The 21,832-nt window shown below is 49.5% G+C and overlaps 1 protein-coding gene across 1 annotated transcript in view; it reads right to left on the bottom strand.

The window, feature by feature from the left end:
* NOL4L (nucleolar protein 4 like) overlaps positions 1 to 21,832 on the bottom strand; it is an 87,723-nt gene that overhangs the window by 26,967 nt on the left and 38,924 nt on the right. The window contains exons 2-4 of the mRNA XM_009279573.1: positions 18,777 to 18,932; positions 14,923 to 15,034; positions 10,443 to 10,552 (exon numbers count right to left, since the gene is read on the bottom strand). Coding sequence (XP_009277848.1) covers positions 10,443 to 10,552; positions 14,923 to 15,034; positions 18,777 to 18,932 — 378 coding nt within the window. The remainder of the gene's footprint in view (positions 1 to 10,442; positions 10,553 to 14,922; positions 15,035 to 18,776; positions 18,933 to 21,832) is intronic.

Here is a 21,832-nt window from a genome sequence, read left to right as displayed (position 1 = left end):
CACCCGGAGACACCCGGCTGGGCACGGCCCCGGGAGCTCAGGGCCGGGCAGCGCCGGGGTTTGGCCGTGCCACGGGGCGCAAGTTACGGGACCCCAGCAGCAAGTCCCCAGGGAGCGGGGTGGGCGCCCTGCAGCCCCCTTCCCCTGCGCTCGGTGGGTGCAGCGGTGCCCAGGCCCCGCGCTGCCTCCTCTGCTGAATCCTTTTGTTTCAGATGATTCTCCCTATCGCACCGTGGGAGCAGAAGAGGACCCTACTCTGCCAGCAGCAGCATCACTCAACGCTGCAGCCTCTGTCTGAACGTTGGATCTCGGCTGTTGTTAAATCAGCGGCTCTTCAGGGCAGCTCCTTGACAGCAAGGCTGCCCACCGAGCTCGGCCGTGCCCCCGGCACAGCCCTGTGCAGGGCACCGTGCCGCCAGGTCCCTGGGAGGGATGGGGACGCTGCGACCCAGCTCCGGGCTGGGGATGCTGCGATCTGGCTCCAGGCGGGCAGCGCGTGGTGTCCTGGCATCCCCCAGGATGGTACCCGCTCCCAGGCAGGGCCCCGAGCGCAGCGGGTCAGTGACCTCCCGCCTGGCTGGGGATCTCCGCGATGGGCGCCGGCGTCTCAGCATCCCTCTCCCCAGCCCATTTCACGTCTCTCGCTGTTTAATGGTTATGAAGGAAATTTTTACGAAATAAACCAAGTGTAACGGATTCAGCGGCGGAGCCTGTGGTAGGCCGGTGCCGGAGCCAAGGATGGGAACTGCCACATTTGTGTTTATGGCTTGTTAGTGCGGATGTCCAATTATGATGCTTTCTACTCCAGCGTTAACCACTTCACTGCCAGGGAAAGCGTGCAAGGGAGGAGGGGCGGCTCGGGAAGATCCGAGGCCGGAGGTGAAAATGGGCATCCCTTGGTGTTGCATTTCCATCTCCTCCAGGTTGATCTATGGAGCCAGAGGCTGCAGGGCGAGAGTGGAGCCCCGGGGGCCTCCCGCGCTCCTGCAGGAAGCGGCCAGCTGGGAGGGCAGCAGGCTGCGAGCCCCCAGCCGCGGGGGCCTGCTCTGCGCTCACTTCCAGCTCAATGGCTGCTGCTCCTCCCTGAAGCTAAAATAAAATCCTGACCATTTAAGGTGAACAGGAGACTTGCTGTGGACCTCAGTGGAGCGGGCTTTTAACCCCTTCCCATTGCTGGGCTTTGTTTACTCCTTGCGCTCCCTTTGGCTTCGAGCTAGACCGGCTTAAAGCCATTTAGGAGAGCACATCCCCCTGGGAGCAAGGCGCCTGCCCCTCTGTTTGGAGAGCTCGCAGGGGACACAAACCAGCCAGGGTGCGAGTTTAAAGCACAGTCACTATTCTGTGCTGCCTCACCATGTGGACACTCTTATTTTATACTAAGTGCCTTTGTGTGGGTTAGGTTAATCCACTTTGGAAATGGATTAACCTAAATTTCACATCGGCAAACTTAGTGCCGAACAGCCGCGTCCACACAGGGAGCGAGGGAGGAACAGCAGTTCAGCAATAGCTGCTGGGCAGGAGCTTTTCCCGGTGCAGGGGAGGGGTCCTGACCCCAAGGGGGGTCAGTGCCGTTACAAGTGGGGTCATGAGCCCGTCAGAAATGCAATTGTTTGTGCCAGCGCTCGGGGTCACGAGGCTGGCAGAAGTGGGGCTCACCGGCGGAAGAGGGGCTGCCTCCAGAAACAGCTAGGGAAGCTTTGGGAAACGGCACGCCAAGCTCCTTTCTAGTGGGTATTTTTCAGATTCAAATTTCTAGGGGGAAATAACTGGCAATTAGGTATAGAATTGGCGATAATAATTTATCAAGTTGTCAGGAACAGAGGTAAGTGCCTTATGGGATTACATGTTAAAAAAACCCCACCATAATAAACCAGTACTACTGTTATTACATTATATATATAATATACATCAAATATATTATTTATAAGTTGCTTCCTTCCCTCTCTCCTCGCAACGTGTTCATTACTTCTGGTCCTTGCAAACCCCTTCACACGAACACAGATCTGCCCACGCAGAAAACCTGGGGCTCCCTGCCAGGCTGTGCTTGGCCGGACAGGGTCCCGTCGGGTGCCACCAGAGCCTGAGCTGCAGGTCCGGAGAAAAGCCATGCCCTGGCTGTGACGGCCCCTGCACCGCAGCCTGCCTGCGTACCAGGCAGTGACGCTTCCAAGGGCACCGCTAACAATGCCCTGACCTCATCTGTCGTAATTTCCTAAGGCAAGGCTCTGCAAGAATACCAGGGCTGCTGTCAAACCCAGGAATAAACTACATTTAAGGCACTTTTGTAGGAGCTTAATTGCATAGTTGTGGTGTTGATGAGTGTGGGCACAGTGATCTAGTGGTGAGAGCAGGGGACTGCAGGACAGCAGGATCTGGCCATCATGCCAGAGGAGTCACTGACTCATGCGCAACCTTGTGCGAGTCACTTGATGTTCTTGTGCCTCTGAAAAGTAGGTTAAATAACAAATGGGACCTCCTGCATTGGGTCCTCCGTGACCATCAAACCCTACTGGGTAATAAGCATTAAAATGCGAATCTCTCGGGGGTGAGGCCAGTAAGGAAAGGGGGGCAAGAGGGACGGCGCTGCAGAAGAGTTGCTGAAGGAGGGCCCCAGTTGCATGGCACGAGGGGGATATACAGCTTTTATCAACAACATCTTTTAATGTATCTGGCAGCCAGAGCAGAGTCAGGAAAAAAAAGGAGAGTAAAGATTTGGGAAACTTTATTATAGAGCAGATTTGTTGTAGGCTGAGGGCTGTATTCCCACTTCATCTTGGTCGCTCCTTCTGTAAAAGTAGCAGTTGTTAGCATCTGGCATATGCATGAATAAAAGGTGGTGGTTTTTTTCCCCAGGAGCCAAGACCAAGAGATGGAAAGGAAATACAGCTCTGTACTTCACGGGGTACACCAGTCACTGCCAAGTAAAGGAGCAGGAAAGGAGTTGTTTCTGTGGATGGAATTTGCCTTCCTCTGGAGTACAGGGAATGGGTGTTTCAAGGGAGGGGTCAATCGTGGTCAAATATCCCCTAACATTTCTTGCCAAAGCCTGAACCCACAGCATCGGCAGGAATGTCTGCATTGCGTTATACATTGAGGATGGCCCTCACAGCTTATCTCTTGGCCACCCAAATCAGAATCGAGTCAACATAAACAGAACCACCATTAAACCCATTTTTGGCCATTCTCAAGCCATACCGCGTGTTTCAGAATCCATCTTTGTGAGTAAAACTGACTCCTCAGAGATACACACACTCCCTTGGCACACACAAGGCTCATGATGTGCGTCTTAGGAGTCTGTGCAACCAGGCAAGGTGCAAGCCTGCCTGCGCAGGTTTAACAGCAGCGGAAACAAAAGCAAGTACACGATTCAAGGTTAAAAAGCTGAACCACACAGCTTCATCTTCTATAATAACGGAAATCATTAATAATAGTTCGCGCTCTCAAAGTAGTTGCCATCCAAGCTCTTGAAGAGCTTTATTAGTGAGCGAGACCTCAGAAGTCTCTCTAAGGTATTACCCCTTTTTAAAGGGAGAAGGCAATTAAGAAACAGCCATTTGTGTGACTTGATCAAAGTCAACATACAGCACGTCAGCACCCGAGCTTGGGAGACGATGCAGAAAACCTCACCGTGCAAAGCTTTCCACAGTACAGGATAAATTTAACTGGATCCATGAGACTATTCCATGGATGTTAAATGCTTTCATTCAGCGTGCGGTATGGGTCTTTACATTTTCCCCTGGGAATGTTTCCTAGCCCCACTTTACAGGACCTGAACCAGAACTTTGTTTCCAGTTCTACTGGGAACAGCTGCCTTTGACGCTGGTTACTGCACAGGGAATGGGCAGCATCTCTCCTCACCAAATACGGGAGGTACTTGGAAGAAATGATGAATTAAAGATAATGTGGTTTCTGGCCCCACTCATTCAGTGTTCCCAGAAACAGGCTAAAGCAGCTCAGCTTTAGTAGGCTACTCGGACTGCACCGCGGGATAACGTGCACCGGGGGTAGGTGTGCGTGGTGGAGTGCAATCAGTCCTGATTACCCTTGGGTGGATCAGCCCCAGTGCAGAAGAGCCTTGCTGCAGAGCGAGCAGGGAACCCACACGGGCTTTGTGTCGGCCAGCCAGCGCGGGACCCGATAGCCACGTCCGTGCAGTGCTGAGCTCCGTGGAGTCACTGTCACCGGCACAGGGGACTCCACGCTCCCCAGCCAAGTGCCACCGACCCGTCCTTCCTCCCAGGCACTTCTACTGCCCCATCACTAGCACGACAACCACAGCTCCACTGAGAGTGAGATAAACTTCTAAACATTCCCCAGCCACTTCTCCAGGACCTTAGCCAAGCTGCACAACATCACAGGGAAGGGAACAGAGAGTGGGAAAGGCACCAGCTTCTCTCCAGCGGTGCACAGCTACCAATGAGGAAAACCGACCGGACCAGTCTCACGCAGCAACTAAATACACCCGAGCAGTTCAGGAGCATGAATTGTGCCTAGCATCACCGGAATCGGGCAATGCCACCTCCTTTCTTACAGAAAATAACGCGATTTTCCCCAAAACTGCAAAGAGCCAGGGCCTTGGCATCACATCTCATATGAAGATGAAAGCTGCAGTGGCAGGATTTACCCCAGCCAGCCCAAGTCGGGGTGTCAAATTGTTTGCTTGCATTGAGCGTTGCATCAAACAAACACAAAGCTCACTTGTAATGCAGCTATGCGGGGAAAAATACTGAAAGATCTACATGAGAAATACAAGCTCTTAAGTTTTTACTAGCTGGGAACCTCAGAGTTAATTCCAATATCAAAAATGAGTTGACCTTTACTGAAAGCAAGCCATTCACACGAGTCTGAAACCAGGCTAAACGGTTTGATCATCTGACCTCCTGCATTTCATAAGCCATTAAGGCCAAGGATGAAAGTTTTGCTAAACTATCTTTGCTAGTAAAGAACGCTGTTATGACGGCCAGATCTGCCTCCCTGGCTTTTGCCTGGACAAAATCTGTCATTTAGGGCAGAATTTAAATTTATCAGGCAAAGCCCGCTTCTGCCAGCAGAAGCTGCATCTCCACTAGAGGGCTTTGCTGATGCAGATCTACAAGCAAGCCTTTATCGTGTAGATTAAATCTGTATTTCAAACAGCTATGGTCACGGTGCCTCACTGTGGGTACAGCCAACATTTCCTTTTCTTCTGTGTGTAAGGGTGCATTTAGGGAACTTCTCTAGTGCTCCAAAACGTCTTAAAAATTAACATCAGGGAACAAAGATCTTCCCAAGCCAAGGAAAGGCCTCTTGAATGAGAGTTATCTCATCAAGTTGATTTAGAGGTATTTATTCCTGAAGATGTTTAACACCCTCTTTAATGGACTGGGAAGTACCTTATCATCCTCATGTGATGCAAACGCATCATCCCACTTCCTTCCAAATACCGACTGCATGCTTCTGCCTTCTCGGCATATCTATGAACACATACAGTGTTTCTTTGGGATCCCTTCACTAAGCACTCGAACAGACAAACCCAGGTCCCGGATCTCGCACAGCAGCTGCCAGCTCTGCCAGATTTGGTTCTGGTCTCTGGACTATGTGAAATGAGATGTCTGCAATTCTCACCAGTGAACTGAAAGACTGAAAATGAAAATCTAGCGTGCCCTCTTCTGCAGCCACTCGCTCCCCTCCCTGCCTCTGCTGCCTCCCCCGTGCCAGTTCTGCACCCCCAGGATTAGCATGGAGATGGATCCGAAGCAGAAGGAAGCAAGCAAGCTGCCAGGGGAAGATGCTCTTAGCTGTTCTGGTAATATCGGAGCCTTCTGAGATGCTGAAGTTAGCAAACACAGCAACGTGTGGACCAGGGAGAAGGCAGAGTGGAAGGAGGAGGACTTAACATTGCAAACCAGCCTCTGGTCACGAGGCTCCGTGAGCTCCCAAATCCCACAGAGGAGGCTCGACCCTCACCAGCATTAGAGGAAGCCAACTCCCTGTACATCCGTGGGATTTGAACCCCTGCGTCCCCCCTTCCAGGATTACCCTGCTGTTTGGGTTAAAGCATTGCTTGAAATCGTGTTTTGAAAACCACTTCACATCCACGCACCGTCACACGCTCCAGGTTTACAGGGAAATTACTGGACAGATGGAGTGTGTGACGGTGCAGGACAAGGCTCTGTCCCTCTCAAACACTTACAGGTCAGTGTAGCAAAGCCATAGCAACAAGAAAAGCGCTCGTGTTATTTCCCATCCAAGAGCAGCTCCTGCCATTCACTGATTGCATGACCCTCTGTCAGCAGTCATTGAAGCAACCTTTGAAAATGTTTCTGTATCGTTTAAACCTGGTTACTCGGCCCTGGACTGCGTCTGCCAAGGTAGCAGCAACATCTCCAGAGCAGAGAGCGAGTTTGGCATTTCATGGATTTCCTCTTTTAAAATCTTCATATTCCACCGGCCAGCAGTGGAAATCATGCCCAACAGTGTGGCATGAAAAATAAATCCAAGGCTGAGTTTCAATAAGACAGGAAAGATTGTCTGGAAAATGACTGCAATAAACTCGAATAACCAATCATTTAACAATGCTAGTATTTATCATTTGAAAATGAGGTGGAAGGATCATTATAGATAAATATCAAATATCTTCATTCCTTTTTGCTGCTAGATTGGGAAGGTCAGAAGTTCAGAGACGCTTTAATGCCTCAGTAGATACCCTGAAATGTGGCTAATTCGGCACTCGGTGGAAAGGGTAAGGGGCCTGATTTTTGTCACACGTGTGAGAATTGGTATAAAATGGGAATGAAGGAAGACTCACACACCAGAAGCTCCTGCATGTTCTAGTGAACCAAATTTACGCAATGTGGGTCACATTTGTTTTCCGTCATGCCAGAATAAATGTACTGACTCCAAGAAATACATTGAAATATATTCTGCAGGAACTCTTCATTTTGTGAGCAACCATGTAAAGAGCTCCTCTCCTGACTGTTTTTTGTCCCTAAGCGGAGATAAAATGCCTTCTCTAAGGTTCTTCTGGCTGTGCTTCCTTGTGGAGACACTGCTGCCCTAATACTGACGTGCCTAACAGCACTAATAAATTACAGTTACATGCACACTTTTTTTTCCTGAATAATGAAGTTAAAAGGCCACTTTGGCATAAATTCATTCATTGTTACTCCAAGTGAAGCAAGTTCCTCCTGGTGCTGCTGCATACAAATAATTGCTTTTGGCAAAAGCCAAGTTGAACACAAGTCCGTTGCTTAATTTATTTCTATTATCCCCATCAAATGTTAGTGAGTGCAAGGCAGTAAGGTGGCATGGCAGCAAAGCCAAACTAGAGGGACCAATACCGTTTTGTAAATGTGGATATATGAAAACCATGCAGCATATATTTGTGTAGTGCAAACAAATTTTAAAAGCTGGTTGTATTTTCTTCCTGTTTTCCATTTGTAGCAAAGTCAGGATTATTTCTATCATCTTTAGAGGACTTTTGCAGTTTGTAAACACCTGGAACCCCAACAGCTGCAACTCCCTAACCCTAAAGCTCCCTCCCTGGGGGAGGGAGAGCAGCAGCCCATGTTTCACAGCCCATGTTCCACAAAGACTGCCAGGATCCTCCAGGAAAAAAGGACGGTACTGTCGTGTTTCCAGTGCAAAGTGTGAAGAAGGAAAAAAATAGCAGGGGAATGCTTGGTGGAGGGAACTGAAGCCTAGTATTGATATTATTACACACATTTTCTTCACATAGACTTCAGCATTAGCAGCTCAGGAACAGCCAGGGCTGCATTAGGAGCGTGGCGCTTGTTTCCCCAAGGGAAGCCGGGGAGTATCCCGTTATCTCGGAACGGACGGCACCCAAGCCCCGCTGGATTTTCCCCACCGGGTCCAGCTACCTGTATCCTCTCCAGACTGTTGTTACCTCCAGATCTGATGGAAAGCTTTAATGCTTCAGGAGTCTGAGCAACAAGACTGATCTTTTGTTATTTTGCTCTCAGGAATCGGTTTCAGTAACACACTGAACGGCAAATTTTACTTCTTCCAAATAGTTTTTTCCCTTGGCTGCTACAGTTTGAAAAGCTTAGAAAGCTGCACTGCAACATACCGATGAGAGCTCAGGAAAAGAAAAACTTTAGAGGCAGGGAATAACATCAAGCCATTTGATTTATGATCTAAACCAACAACTGCTGGTTGCCTCAGCTGGTCCCTTTTTTGTTCCCGTATAACATATGCTTCTATTGCGATCTTAGCAAGCTTCAAGAGTATTCCTGTTAGCAGCACATTATATCTATCTATCTAGTGATAGCTCCAATGCAAACTGCTAAGCCGAAATTCAGGGTATACACTTCTCAAATCTCTAAATTACCAACCAAAATTGTCAAAACAAGCATCCCTAAGCATGCAGCTTCAAAACTCAAGATTCAGTACTAAAGCCTGCCAGCTTCTGGGGTATTTTTTATTATGAAAATAAGATCAAACCTCAAGTCCAGTTTTCTACCTGTAGAAACAGGGTACAGGAGTTTAATGAAGCTTCATAACACACTTCTCTTGAACAGAGCTTTGGAGCCAAGAGGAATTGGTAGAAAATGTATAAATGGTAACTAGACAAACCTCTTAGACCGTCCCTTTGTATACATCAAACTTAACTTGAAAGAACCGCCTCAAATGCTGAAAAGCACGGTTAGCCTTCATGGCCCACTGAGTCCTTAACCTTGGTGAAGAACAGGTTGGTAGTCACTGGTACGGACAAGGGTAGGGTCTGCAATCTCAACGCCTCTCTGCTAGGAGTTGCACCGAGACCCAGCAAACACTTTGCACAAGCCAAAGGCAGTTGGAATATGTCAGCTTTCGATCCTATTTATCCAAAAGTGGTCTTGAAGCAGCCATCAGATGCCACAAAGCAGCGCATCCATCCACTCCATGTCCCCAGCCCAGACCAGCCCAGACCAGCTCAGCCCAAATGAGCCCAGCTCAGCTCAGTTCAGCTCAGCCCAGCCCAGCCCAGCTCAGCTCAGCCCAACCCAGCCCAGCTCAGCTCAGCTCAGCCCAGCCCAGCCCAGCTCAGCTCAGCCCAACCCAGCCCAGCTCAGCTCAGCTCAGCCCAGCCCAGCCCAGCCCAGCCCAGCTCAGCCCAGCCCAGCCCAGCCCAGCTCTGCCCTGCCCTGCCCTGCGTGCCTGCTCACTCCCAAACCCTCACAGCCCAGCCCAGCCCAGCCCAGCCCAGCCCAGCCCAGCCCAGTCCAGCCCAGCCCAGCCCAGCCGCCCCCGGAGCTGTCCATAGTTCTACCGCCTGACCCAGCCCGAGCGCAAAACCTGGCACATCGCAGCCTTTCACGTTTCAAAAGCTGTAACATAACCTATTGCAAACAAAACCTTAAACCCGCTCAAGCGTCCAACATGCACAAAGGAAAAAAGCTCCAAAACACAGAAGTGCTTCCTGTCAGATGCCATTTTGTCCTCCAGCAAGAAGGCTTCACTGCTGAAGCGATGGTGGAGCTCTGTATCTCTTCAGCTCCTGACAGCAAACCCACATCTGGAGTTTTACACACTGGCAATGGATGCTCTAACCAATGTCCCGTTAGGGTGCTGCTAGGTAAGAGTACCCGCTGGGCACAACTTCACAGTTCAAGCTATCAGCAACGTTTTCCACCTCTGCACAATGCAAACCCTTTCACTTCTTGCGACTGGCAGTAATGTATGAGATCAGATTCAGGTTTCAGTGTGCTGGAAAGAAAATCCAGCACTGGCTTCCAGTGCAGATTGTGGGGAGCAAGTAAAACACACTTTTCTTTTTATAGACTGTTTCCATGGTGCACAGAGGTTCCCATAGCTAATTCTGCAGCTGCAGAACTTCAGAAAATTGCACAGCCTGGGTGTAATGTTGTGGCAGTCTGCCCCATCCATTCCCAAATCAAAATCCAGTGGCTTAACACTCTCATCAAACAACTGAGCCTTCTCCCACTTGGACACGAGAGCGGAGTGGCTGCAGTGGAACTTCCTCAAGTTGCCGATCAGTTTAAGAGAGCACCTGAGCAAACGAAGCAGGGTCTGGGTTTCAGCCTCTGTCTGCTAAAGCTCCCAGGCAATTAGGAGGAGGTAAAGAAACAAATTCCTATTTGCCATATTTATTTTTAAGACAATTTCTTAGAAGAACTGTAGGTCTAAAGAACAAGCAGACTGTTATAAGCAATAACTGCATCAACTCCATCTCTGCTCCTCTCCACTGACACGGTGCTGAAGTAGCCCTGTTTGCTTTCCCTGAGACAGAAGATCAGAGGCGCGCTGCCCTCCCAGCTTCCATGCACCGACACTCACTGTACTCGGTCAGAGCCTGACCCACCTGGACAAACCGGCCATTTCCGAAAGCATCCTCCAAAAATTGATGTGCCACGCACCAGTCACCCCCTTCACCCCTTCAGCACGGGCAGAAACCCGCTCTGCACCTCGCACTGCCCTGCGCCCGGAGCGCAACTCACCTGTTCCTGTGAATTCATTACCCGCAGCTTCATTTGCTTCAGATAAGTAGAGGTGAGGGGCATGTTGTAGTCAATGATCCCAGAAACCAAAGAGGAAGGTGGTTCGCTCTCTGAAGAACAGAGGAAAAACTTTATTTAGATACAGGGATGTGGAAGCACAAACCTATGATGTGTTCTCATAATCGTTAAACATAGGTATTTAGAAGCACTTCAAATCCCTAGCGAGAGCTGGTGCCCGCTGAGCTAAGGTTCCTATAAGAACATGACCCCACCAAGAACATAATTACAGAACAGATGTTGTTTTGCAAAAAAAAAAAGCATTGCTGTCACCTGCAGAAAAGACCACACATAATATATAATTTTTCAGTCTACCAAACTAGAGTGTAGCAGAGGAAGAAACCAAGTCTTGCCGATGCCTCAGAAGCACTTCCATGCAAATGGGATTTATGCAGAGGTTGATGAACAAGACTATATTTGCAGCTTGCTTTAGCATTGCAAAGTCTTGCCAATTTTGCTGGGATTCCCTCAGGTAGGAGTTAACGTTAAGGCAACTTATTAAGTATTTCTATCTGGTGATGAAGATTATTTTTAACACCCTCATTAAAACACAAACTTAATTTTAAAAATCTTTAATTTAAATTGTTCCTGTTGATTCCTCTGGCTGCATCATATTGAGCTCTAGAGATCACTCTAGTTTCAGACCGCTCCTCCAGATCATTTTGTCTAGCCAGACCAGAAAAGTCCCCATAAAACAAATTCTCAATGATTTTTCTGAATTCTCAAATATTTGTCAGCTCTGCCATCACCTGGAAAGTGAGCTTAAGCAACAACGGACGGGGAAGAAGGATTTCCAGGAGCTGAAGGTGAACCGATGGTGGGAGGTTTGCATTCCTGTCTCTGCACCTCCCTGGCTGGCTTGCATTTTCTGGGGTCACTGGTTTCACAGGCACCTCTGACACAGCCCCTTGAAAAAAGAGCCTTCACAAAATGTTTTACAGCACCTTAGAAAACCCATCAACCCAAACATAATGGGCCTGCTTTTCAGAAATGCTGAATATCAAAAAATCCCAGTGAAACTCAGCAGACCTGAAGATGCTTCACACCTCCGGAAATATCAGATCTATCATGTCTGATTAAGAAATGACCTGACCCCAAAACTGTCTGTAACTGACTTAAACGTCACATAGGTTTTGCAAATCCTCTGTATCAACAGCCTACTTAGGGTCCATGGAAATACAATGATTTTTTCCCAGGTCCATCCAATTCATCCCCAGGCAGCTGAAGCATTCCTGCCTGTGGATGCGGTAAAAGGTGGCCAGAGCTACTCAGGCCATCACCTCCCTCAAATATGAAGGTGCAAAGCTTTTAGGAACCTTGTAAACTAATTCCTCCTTTCTTTTCTCATGGCTGTATATCACTGGTCTCTGTCATGCTTCGACCTATAGATTAATTAAGAGCACTTCTATGCCTCTATATATTAAGCACCCAAAATAACCCATTATTCTACTGTGCAAGGTTGTTATCTTGTGATAAAAAGATGCTAAAATCCCAGTGCAAGGGGTGCTTCTCGCAGTCCGGTTCTGCAGTGAAAGGAGAAACAGCTCCCAGGAACAAAATCCGCCACCTACCCAGGTTGGCTGGAGTCATCAGTATCTGAGTCTTTAAGAAGAGTTTAGGAAAGCATTTGCTAAGAGTAACAAAGATAGAGCTGCTCTTTCCTTGAAGCACAGGTGTGGATGAGGTGAGTCTTTCAGTCCTCTGAGGATGATATGTCGCTCTCCTGCCACCCCCCCTGCTTAATAGTTCAGCGCTGCAGAAATGAATGAGGCTCAACAGAAGCTCAGCATCCTCACAGGGGGAGGAAGAGGGAGGTAGATGATCTTTGGTGCTTAGATTCTGCCTGAAACCATCCTGATGTAAATCTGGAATAATCCCATTAGCAGCCACAAATTTACTGTGAATTTGTGCAACTGCAACAGATAAGAGCTTGAGCCTAAGAAACCAAAACCTTTTTTTTTAAGCTAACTGGAAAAGAAAGAAAACCTTTGTTTTAAAAGGCCTGGGGGACTCCACGGGAACAATCCTCATATCCTACGTCACAAGAGGGGGCTACTGGAATCCTTTAGCTCATTTTTCAAAAAGTTATCTGTATCACATGCCCCATGTGTTTGACACACAGATGGAACAGGCAGAATGGTTTAAAGTAAAATGGTTTCAATCCTAATTCCACTCTTGTATAACTCCACTGGAATTAGTCCTAATTTAGTAACAGTGTAAAGAGACCACAGCGAAGTCCAGTGATGTTCAAAGTTTCCCATGAGCAAGACAATTTGCTTTGATGAATTATGTGGGTGCCCTGCAGGGTTTGATGTCAGATACGTTTAATTAGGGATTTTTATGATCACAAATGAAATGTGTTGAGATTTGTTTAACAGACAAGAGAAGTAGGAAGAGATGGGAATGACTCAAATTTTTTCATCCTACTGAGTTAAACTTTACCTATATATGCTTGTATATGTGTATGCATGTGCATACACCTAGGTAATTCTTCTATGACCCCAATGGTTTTTTAGGTGATTTGCTCCCGATAAATGCCTGAATATGTATTAGTGAAATCAGACACTCTTCCCCGGTAAAAGTTACCTTATCTAATCTACTCCATGCATTTTCACAGGTACTTAGTCACTATTTAGGTACTATTCAGAGCAAAAAGGCACTTCTGTCCTTCCATTCCTGGTGGGTACGAGCAGGACTTTTTATGTGCGGGATCCTTTGTTTTCCCGTTTGATTAATTTTTAAGAGAACTGGTAAGGGGGAAAGCTTTATGAAAATAACTTATAATTTATATTAAATTAGAAATTTGCTCAGGACAGCCAGATCTCAGCCCTGATCATGGTTTCCACAGCTAGGACTGCTCTGGGGAGGATACTCAGCACTTGGTGTTCTCTGAGCTGCCTCTGAGCCGGGACGGGTGCCGTGTCACTGGGGGAGGCACGGGAGACGCGGGGATGGTGGGTGGGCAAGAGGGAGCCCCTGAAGGAACAATGACCCTTTTCATCAGCTGCCTCCTGAAAAGGGATCTCGAGCTCTGGGGCAGACTGCTCGGCTAGTGCCAGGCGTTTAGTAAAGTGTCCCATTTTGGGTCAAGCCAACAGGTGATGTCCTTGTTGGCCTGACTCTCATCCCATCGCCCTTCCCGCCCACTGAGCCGACTGCTGCAGCCACAGTACTTGGAACGTCACTGGTGATGGATGCGGCGCAACCACTGTAAAGGTCAGGTTTGCTCCCAGTGAGGCCAAAGACCAAAACTTCTCTTGACCTAATTGAAAAGAGGGATCGGGCCCTTAGCCGGCAGGGTGGCAAGTGCCGCAGTAATGGAGCTTAGGCTAATAAATGTCACAGAGGATTATTTGGAAGAGTTTCTAAAAAATATAACAAGCACTTCAGTCACTAGCTTTGGATAGCTGGCACACATAATCCACTTAAACGGAACCTCTGGGCTGTCCACAGCTCTGTTTGTAGCAGTAAACAGCCAGAAATCAGTATTTAATACTAGAAATTTTCTGTTGTTGGGTCCTTTGTTCATTTAATTCTGCTTCTCTGCTTGATAAGAGCTGCCAAATGAGCCTGTTTGCCTTAACAGTTTTGAAATAGTCTAACTCTGCAGTTTGCTTATGTTTTTTCAAAGAACCGATTTTGTTGGGTGAAACCTCTCAGAGTCAGTTTGATGCTTTGCACTTGATCATGAAAACAAGTTTGTAATTCAGAAAAAAACACAGAAACATCAACTTTAACCATTTACTCTGGAAGAAAACCTGGTCCCATCTTATGCTCTGCTTATATCTTTTAGGCCTGGGAGCTGCAGATTGGTTCCGTTTACAAAAGAACCATAATGAGCCAACCACCACAATGGCCACGCTAATTGGTTGTATACATAGGCATAATATAACTTTGATTATCAAAACACTTTCCATTATCAAAAATAGGATCATGACGCGCATATCTATTAATTACTGCAGATTACTTCTTTATCAGAAACTTCAGTTATTCAGACCTATTCAGTGTCTTTCATTACAAATTTAATAGTTTAAAGGAAAAACTTTAGGTCACGTTTTTTCAGAAATCTAAGTTTCCACCCACACACAATTATGGGTTGATTGCAGACATATCTGAAGTATTTCTGACCCAAGTTTTGTACGGTTGCACTGGGAAAGGTGGACTGAGAAGTGAAACTGCCTGCCTGCTCGGAAAGAAAGCTAGGCTGCTTCTGTTCTCTAAGCTAAAAACAGTGATGGACAAACCAGATTTAAGCAATTCTTTCAGCTTGGCTATAAAAATGCATGAAAAATAACACAGGTTAGGAAAAGCATTTGGTAAAGAAGTATCCCATCGGCGGGGCAGTATCCTGACAGCTATCAGTGATACCATGCTGGTGCGAAATGCTGTGTCAGCTCTGCTGGCAGAATTCATTCACCTTTACCTTTGGGCTCCAGTCCGTTGGAGTTGAAATGCATCCTCTTCTGGCACTCAGTGCAACTCATCAGGAACCTGGTCACAGCTTCTCTCGGAAGAAAAGCATAGGTCTCTGCAATCTGGGAAAAGAACAAAGACGGCTGTATGTCCTGGGCGAGCGAGAATGCCTAACGGAGAGCCGGGCGGAGGGCGCGGGAGACCACAGGCACCCTCCCACCTCGCCGGCTCAGCCTAGCCAAGAACATCAACGACTCACAGCAACACACCGTTTCTGTCAGCCTGGTCCTGGGATCCCTGAATCCCTCCCTCCAGAGCAACTGTTGATGGAGGAACATTTTTGGAGGGTAATTCGTGTGTCAGAGAGGCACCGAGATGCAAACGAACAGACCTTTGGACTCCCTGCGTAGCCACTCCTTCCCAGAAACTCCCTTCCATTCTCCCTCGGAGTCTGGGAAGAGCGAAACTACGAATGTGTAAGAATCAAACGAGAAAGTAAGGTCTCGTCAGCTCTGTTTGCATTGTTAATTATCATCACACCAGTAACCTGAAGAATCCATTAATCTTTTGTAAGGGCAGGTCACTTTTTCCCACAATGACAATCAATTACTGTTAATACTTTGCACTTCTGTGACATATTTTATCTAGGGAATTGAAAACATTTTTACAAACAGTAATGAATTAAGTCTCCTGAACCTTTGTGGGATATTTGTATTTTACAGATGAGGAAAAGCTAAGGATAAATATTTAAAACTTGGATGCCTGAAGTTAAACACTGTATCCAGACCTAAGCACCCACAGAAGGTGCCTGGCTATCATAGAGTCCTATTATTCCAATTAATCCCTGCCGGCAGCAATTTTTCAGTGTTTCTAAAGATCAAGACTAGGTTGTTTGGAGAAGGAATGAGGCAATTTTAATGTAGATTTCTTTAAGGCTGTAAGAGACCATCAAATCATGGAGTCTGACCCTCTGTGTAGCACAAGTCAGGGAACTTCACCCAGGTTCTCCTGCAGCCCAGTAGCCTGTGGTTTGCCTAAAACATCTTCCAGGAAGACATCTGGTCTTAATTGGAAGGCATTAAGAGGTGGAGAGCCCAACTCTTACTTTGGGGTTGGTTCCTACGGTTAATCACCCATCCTGTTTGGTCTAAGTGACTTGTCCTAGCACGGCGGTTCCCAAACCAGGGGCCGTGACCCCAGCAGGGGTCACAGCACTTACAAGTGGGGTCATAAAGCAGACAGAAATTCAATTGTTTGTGCCAGTCCTCAGGGCTGTGAGCCCGGCAGAAGTGGGGCTCATAACGGGAAGCAGGGCTGCAACCAGACACCTCGCGAGCGACGGCTGGTGACGGGGGCCGAGCCAGGAGGGCAGCCCAGGATGTCCTGATCCCCCTCCTCTGGCCAGTGGGCATCACCCTCCCACCTTATTTTGTTAATAAAAATTAAAAACACCTAAATGCCAAGCATTTTTCTATCCTACAGGAAAGGGTGATGCTTAAGCTTGGAATAAAATAACAATATAGAAGAAGTGCAATGGGGCAGAGGGCAGAGGGTTTGCTTGATCATGGCTAAAGCAGCCCCGTGACCCGACGTTGCAGTGGGAGGGAAAGACATTTATCTCCACTGAGCGGCAGCAGAGCCCGAGGTTTTGCATGCACGCTAATGCCAGATGGGTGGAAAGTTCAGGCAAGGGACCTTGTCCCAGCCGTTCAAATGGAGGATGCAGTGCCTGGTCCTCATGGGATTCTCCTATTTAGCTACAGCCCCATCGAGCTCTGTTGTGACTAAGCGGCTGCCCAGCTCAGCCTTTGCCTCTGTGCGGTATTTATCAATGCACAAGCACTAGGGACTCCCACAGAAACACTGAAATTAGGGGCCTGAAAATTGCTGGTGGCAAACGTGGTATTGTGGTGCAGGCAGGGAACTGTCCCTTCATGCTGCCCGCGGGGCTGAGCCCAGTTTCCCTGCCTCTTTTGCTCCAGCAAGCCCATGGTCTCCGCTGCAAATGTTCAGCTAATTTTAGTGATACAGTTGTTATTTCTCAGCTGATTTGATGCTCTGCAGAGCAGACAGCTTCCTTGATGAGTTATCTCCCATCCAAACTCCCTTTCTGATTGCCTCCCTCCGGAGGTCACAGACAAGGGCAAACTCTCCAGTGCCTCTAATCAGAAACGGTGGGGAAAGGGAGAGGGAGAGAAACAGCAGGGGACACTGAAGCCTCCCGAGCTGACTGCCCAGCAGCGTCCCTTTGTGCACCCGAGCCACGGCGCGGGGTGCGCTATGCAGCATTTCACCTTCCAGACCCGGCTGCAAAGGCGCTCCAGGGAGACAGGGCATGAGCAAGGCCAGCCAGCCCAGCCAGCAGCGTCCTGCCAGGTCAGGAGGGGATACACACTGCTAATGTGATGATCTCAGCTCAAGAGGGAGACGGAGGGGTGGAGCGTGAAGCTCTCTGACTGCTGCGAGCAGGCCTGGCAAAACAGACGGATCCAGCCTGCTCCCCCGAGGCTGTGCAGGGCACAGATTAGTCCTCCAGAGAGCTGAATTGAAGGAATTAGGGGAGGGTCGGAGTGGTCTGCTGGGGAAATGAGTGGAAAGTTTTTAAATTGTGGTCATGCTGCTGGGGCTGCCCCCCCCCGACTATAAAGAGGTCACCTGCCCCTGGCCAGGGAGGGTCAGCGTGTGCCCCGGCCCCGTGCTCTGCCGCAGGGGCTGGAGTTGAGCATGCAGGGCACGGAGCGATGCCACGAGCGGTGAGCACAGAGCCCTGCTCCCCGGGGGCTCCCACCGCACAAGGGGGGCTGCAGGGCACTGGGCTGCCCCTCCGGCACCAGTGCGCAGAGCTACTGATGGGCTGGGGACATAGGCAGGCAGGACAGGCAGGACAGACTCCACCCCTGAGCCGGCTCCAGCAGCACACTGAGCCCAGCGTAATCTCAGGCATCATCGCAGAGACCAGGGCAGCCTGCACAGACCTCTCCAAGATGATGTATACACCAGAGACACGAGCTGCCAGCCAGCCACTTCTGTCTCTAAGCGACCTGGTCCTCAGGGCTGTGCGATTCAAGGGAGTAGCTCGGTTTTGGACAGTAAATTCAGCTCTTCTTGTAAGAGCGAGAGCCCAAATGTTTGCATCGAAGGGCTGTGCAGAGTCAGGAGAAACAGCAAGCTCCCTGGAGAAGCACACTTCAAGCTAAATTATTCCTGACCTAACTAGAGTGGTTTCAGGATGGATAGAGCTGGTTCTCACATCCATGGAGCACCTGACGAGACTTAGCTCGGTGCCTGCCTCCATTTTGTAACAGAGGAAACCCAGGATGGGCTGGTGAGAGGATCAACTCGGCCAGGGAAGAGGGGCAGGCTCCGGCCGTGCTCCAGTCCCCTTTCCGGCTGCTCCTGCCCTTCAAGGCCCACGCGAGACATTTCCCTCCGGCCAAGGGAGACAGGGAGGCAGATGGCACGGAGCAGAGTGCACAGGGGACTGGGCAAACATCCCCTCGCCCGTCAGTAATACTGAGTATGTCTCTTTTTCTTTTTTTTCCCCCCAGACATGTACAGTTGTCTTTGTATGATTCACTTTGTCCTTCCTCTCCAAGCAGCCATACCGTTGTGCTGTACCGTTGTGCTGCCCCTGCAGCCCAGTTTCCCGTTGCCCGAGCACAGCTGCTCTGCCTTTAAACAGCTCCTTTCTCACGCCTCCCCGCACAGGCAAACAGGACTCTCCTTTGCCTCTGCCTCCCGCCAGCGGCTCTGCTTCTACCTGCCCTCCCATCCCCATCCCCGCGGGATGCCCACTCCCATGGCCCCTCTTCCCCTTCGCTCCCGTCCCCTCGCTGCCCAGGGCACGCGAAGGGGGAGTCTCACCGCTCGGTAGGTTTTCTTCTGCCCGGCATGTTTGGGTGCTTTGCCCGGCTCCGACGAGCTCTCCACATGCATCGAGTATATGATGTCAAAGAAATCTTCCACCACAGCCACGCGTTTCAGAGAGATGCCCTCGGGCTCCGACAGTCCATCTGCCCCCTACAACAGTGCAGGCAAGTTGAGTTAGTGTCAGCAATGGGTGACGGGGGTGACAAGATCGGCCCGGGGCTAATGCGGTTGGAGGGGCCAGAGTCGTGGTGCTCCAGCCCCGGGCTGCTGTGGGCACGGGGGATGTGGGGGATAAATTAAACAGTGCTCCAGGGAGGATCCTGCTGTAGCCAGGGCAGTGGTGGCTGCTGCTGTTGTGCTGCAAAGCTGCCAGTGAAATTGGGCCAGGAACAAAAACAAGGGAACAGTCCAGAGTGGAGTCACAACCAATTGAGAAATTCAATTTTCATAATTTGGGATGATTTCGCTAGGAGGGAAACAGGCAGAGGAAGCTCTTTGGACCTGCACATGGTACTAAACCATCCTGGGAAGCCCCACAACGTGGGGCACCCTCGCTCTGGCTGCAGTCCCCATGGACACGGATCAGCCGGCAAGACAAGGTTCCACTGCGATGCCAGGATACGGCCCCTAAAGGAAGGAGACAGAATCGCCCTCCTTCCCTGCACTGACCTTTCCAAGGCACCCTCCCTCTCTCGCATACGCAGAGCAGCTGAGCGCTGGCAGCAGCAGCACAGCTCTTTGTGTGTGAGGATGTGCTGGAGAGCAGGAGGCAGTAATTCTGCCACACGGCAGTGGTGACAGACTGGTGGGAGTGGGAAGTGTGGGGAGCAGTGCTCCTCCGAGCTGACTGGCACCAACGGTGTCAGCTCACACTGGCAGGGTGCGCCGCGGGAAGGGGAGGCAGCCTTTGGTACCCGGCAGCTGCTAACGGCGCTCCGGCACAAAGCACCGGAGCGGGGAGTGCTAATAGGAGGTAGTCGGTGGCTGCTCTAATGGCTGGGGGTACTGAAAAAGGGCCAGGCTTCGGGAGGTCGCTTAGCTTTTTCCTTGAAAAAATGCCATTGTTGCATAGATAGCTGTCTATATATAAAAAAATACATATTATATATACATATACCACGTCCCTTTGAGGCCTGCTTTCCAAAAAGCTATGCATGGATGCCATCCAGCTGGTATACACCAGGCTGGTGAGCAGCAACCTGCACATCTAAATGACCTGCAAACTATCTTTTTCACATGCATTTACGCATCTGTGAGTGCAGGCAGAGGCTGGCAGAAGTCTCCTTGCAAAGGGAACACCCCATCTCCTAACCTTTATTTTTTGTTGTTATTAGTGGTTGGGCTCTGTGAATCTTATACGGTGTATAGACTGAATAAATGCTCTTCTTAAGCTACCAGTCAAGGGACTCTCAAATATCAAGCATTTAGAGGGACCGCCTTCAGCTAAAGACTACCCAACGTCTTGGGGAAGCAGTCTTTTAATGTAAAGTGCTGCCTATTAAAGTTGGCTCCTCACCCCAATTTCGGAACAGAGACTGCCTGTACTGGGCACGGACTGCAGTGGGATGGGCCGCTGTGCTCACCCGGGACACGGGCACGAGGATTTTCCAACACAAACCACCTCTGCCTTCCCCAGGGAGCCCTGAGCCGTATATAAAGGTGGCTGTAACAAAGACAATATTGAGAACGAACACAAGGGGCAGGGTGGCAGTGCTGCTGTGGTGGGGGTCGGGAAACTTCGCCCGAGGGAGTGTCTTTGAGGAATATAGATCTAATTTCTTCTGTCACCATTTGGGGAGTTTCACTTTAATCGAGGGCATGGGTATTCCCCTGCCAAGGAGGAGCGGGCATTAGGAGGCTTCCTACTGACCAATAATCCTCAGAGCAGGGTTGAAATGAGGATAATTACAGAAACAGGACAAAGGAAAATGCATCAGGAGAAAAGCACAGTCAGATGAAACAAGCAGAGCCCTCAAAATTAAGGTTGTAACCAACCCCCTACGCAAATCACTATTTCCAGGGCCATCCCAACCAACTAATACTCTCCTCCCTACACGGCCAGCGGTTCCCTATTTCCTCCTCCGTTTCAGAATGAATGCAGTTAAGGTAACCTCAGGGTCTGGGCATCGCTACAGCCTCTCTGCTCATCCAGCGCTGCCTTCCTCCCCACCCCGGCTGGATGCCAGATGCTTGAGCTGCCTCCTCGACATCCCATTCCCTGCAGCGACCCTCCCCTGACTCCTCGCGTCTCTCCATCCCCTCGTCAGCCATGTGACTTCTCTCCCCGTGATGCTTATTTAGCTCTGGGAAGCAGGTGAGATGCATGCGGTATCAAAGCCACTGGATATAAGAAGCTGTATCAAGTCAGTGCTTCTAGGATTACAGAGGTTTGTATCTGGCAATATAACCAAATTGACCTAGGATTTAAGAGGACACACGTGCGCTATAGACCTCTCAGAGTGCCCACGCCCCTCTGGTTCCTCCTTCCACACCCAGTATTGCTCACAAGTATTCAAGGCATGAGTCAGAGCCCATAATATCTCAGAACAGCTTAAAAACCCTTAGGTTTAAAAAGCAATAAAATTTCAGTTGGGAAGAAGGATGGGAATAAGGGATGCTTCTACCCCCTCCTGGTGTTGGGGCTTTATTTGGAAGTCACCTGCCCACAAAACACATAAAAGATTTCAGGAGCAAAGCTCAGCCTTGAGATAAGCGCTTGGAAGCGGGCGGCGTTTCAGGTGCTGAGGAGAGGAAGTCCCTCTGCCACCTTACAGGCACCCCACCATTCCCTACATTTGCCCAACGCTCGTTTGTCTCTCCCCCTTCCTGGTCTCTCCTCCCTTTCCGTCCCTGCGTACCCCGTCCCGCAGGTCTCCCCCCCTTTCTGCTGCCTCCTCCCCACCTGCCCAGCATCCTTAACGCTCGTTCTCTCCTCTCACCTCCTCTCCTCCAGGTTCCCCATCAGGTCTCTTTCCTCCCCGGTGTCCTTTGTTTTCCCCATCTCCTCTAGTCCCGCATTTCTTCGCTTGCCTCCTCCTCACACCTCACGA

The sequence above is a fragment of the Aptenodytes forsteri genome, unplaced genomic scaffold, assembly GCF_000699145.1.
Source record: "Aptenodytes forsteri isolate BGI_AS27 unplaced genomic scaffold, ASM69914v1 Scaffold483, whole genome shotgun sequence".
NCBI lineage: Eukaryota > Metazoa > Chordata > Aves > Sphenisciformes > Spheniscidae > Aptenodytes > Aptenodytes forsteri.
The sequence above is the reverse complement of the archived record's forward strand: the minus strand, read 5'-3'. Positions and strand labels throughout refer to the sequence as shown.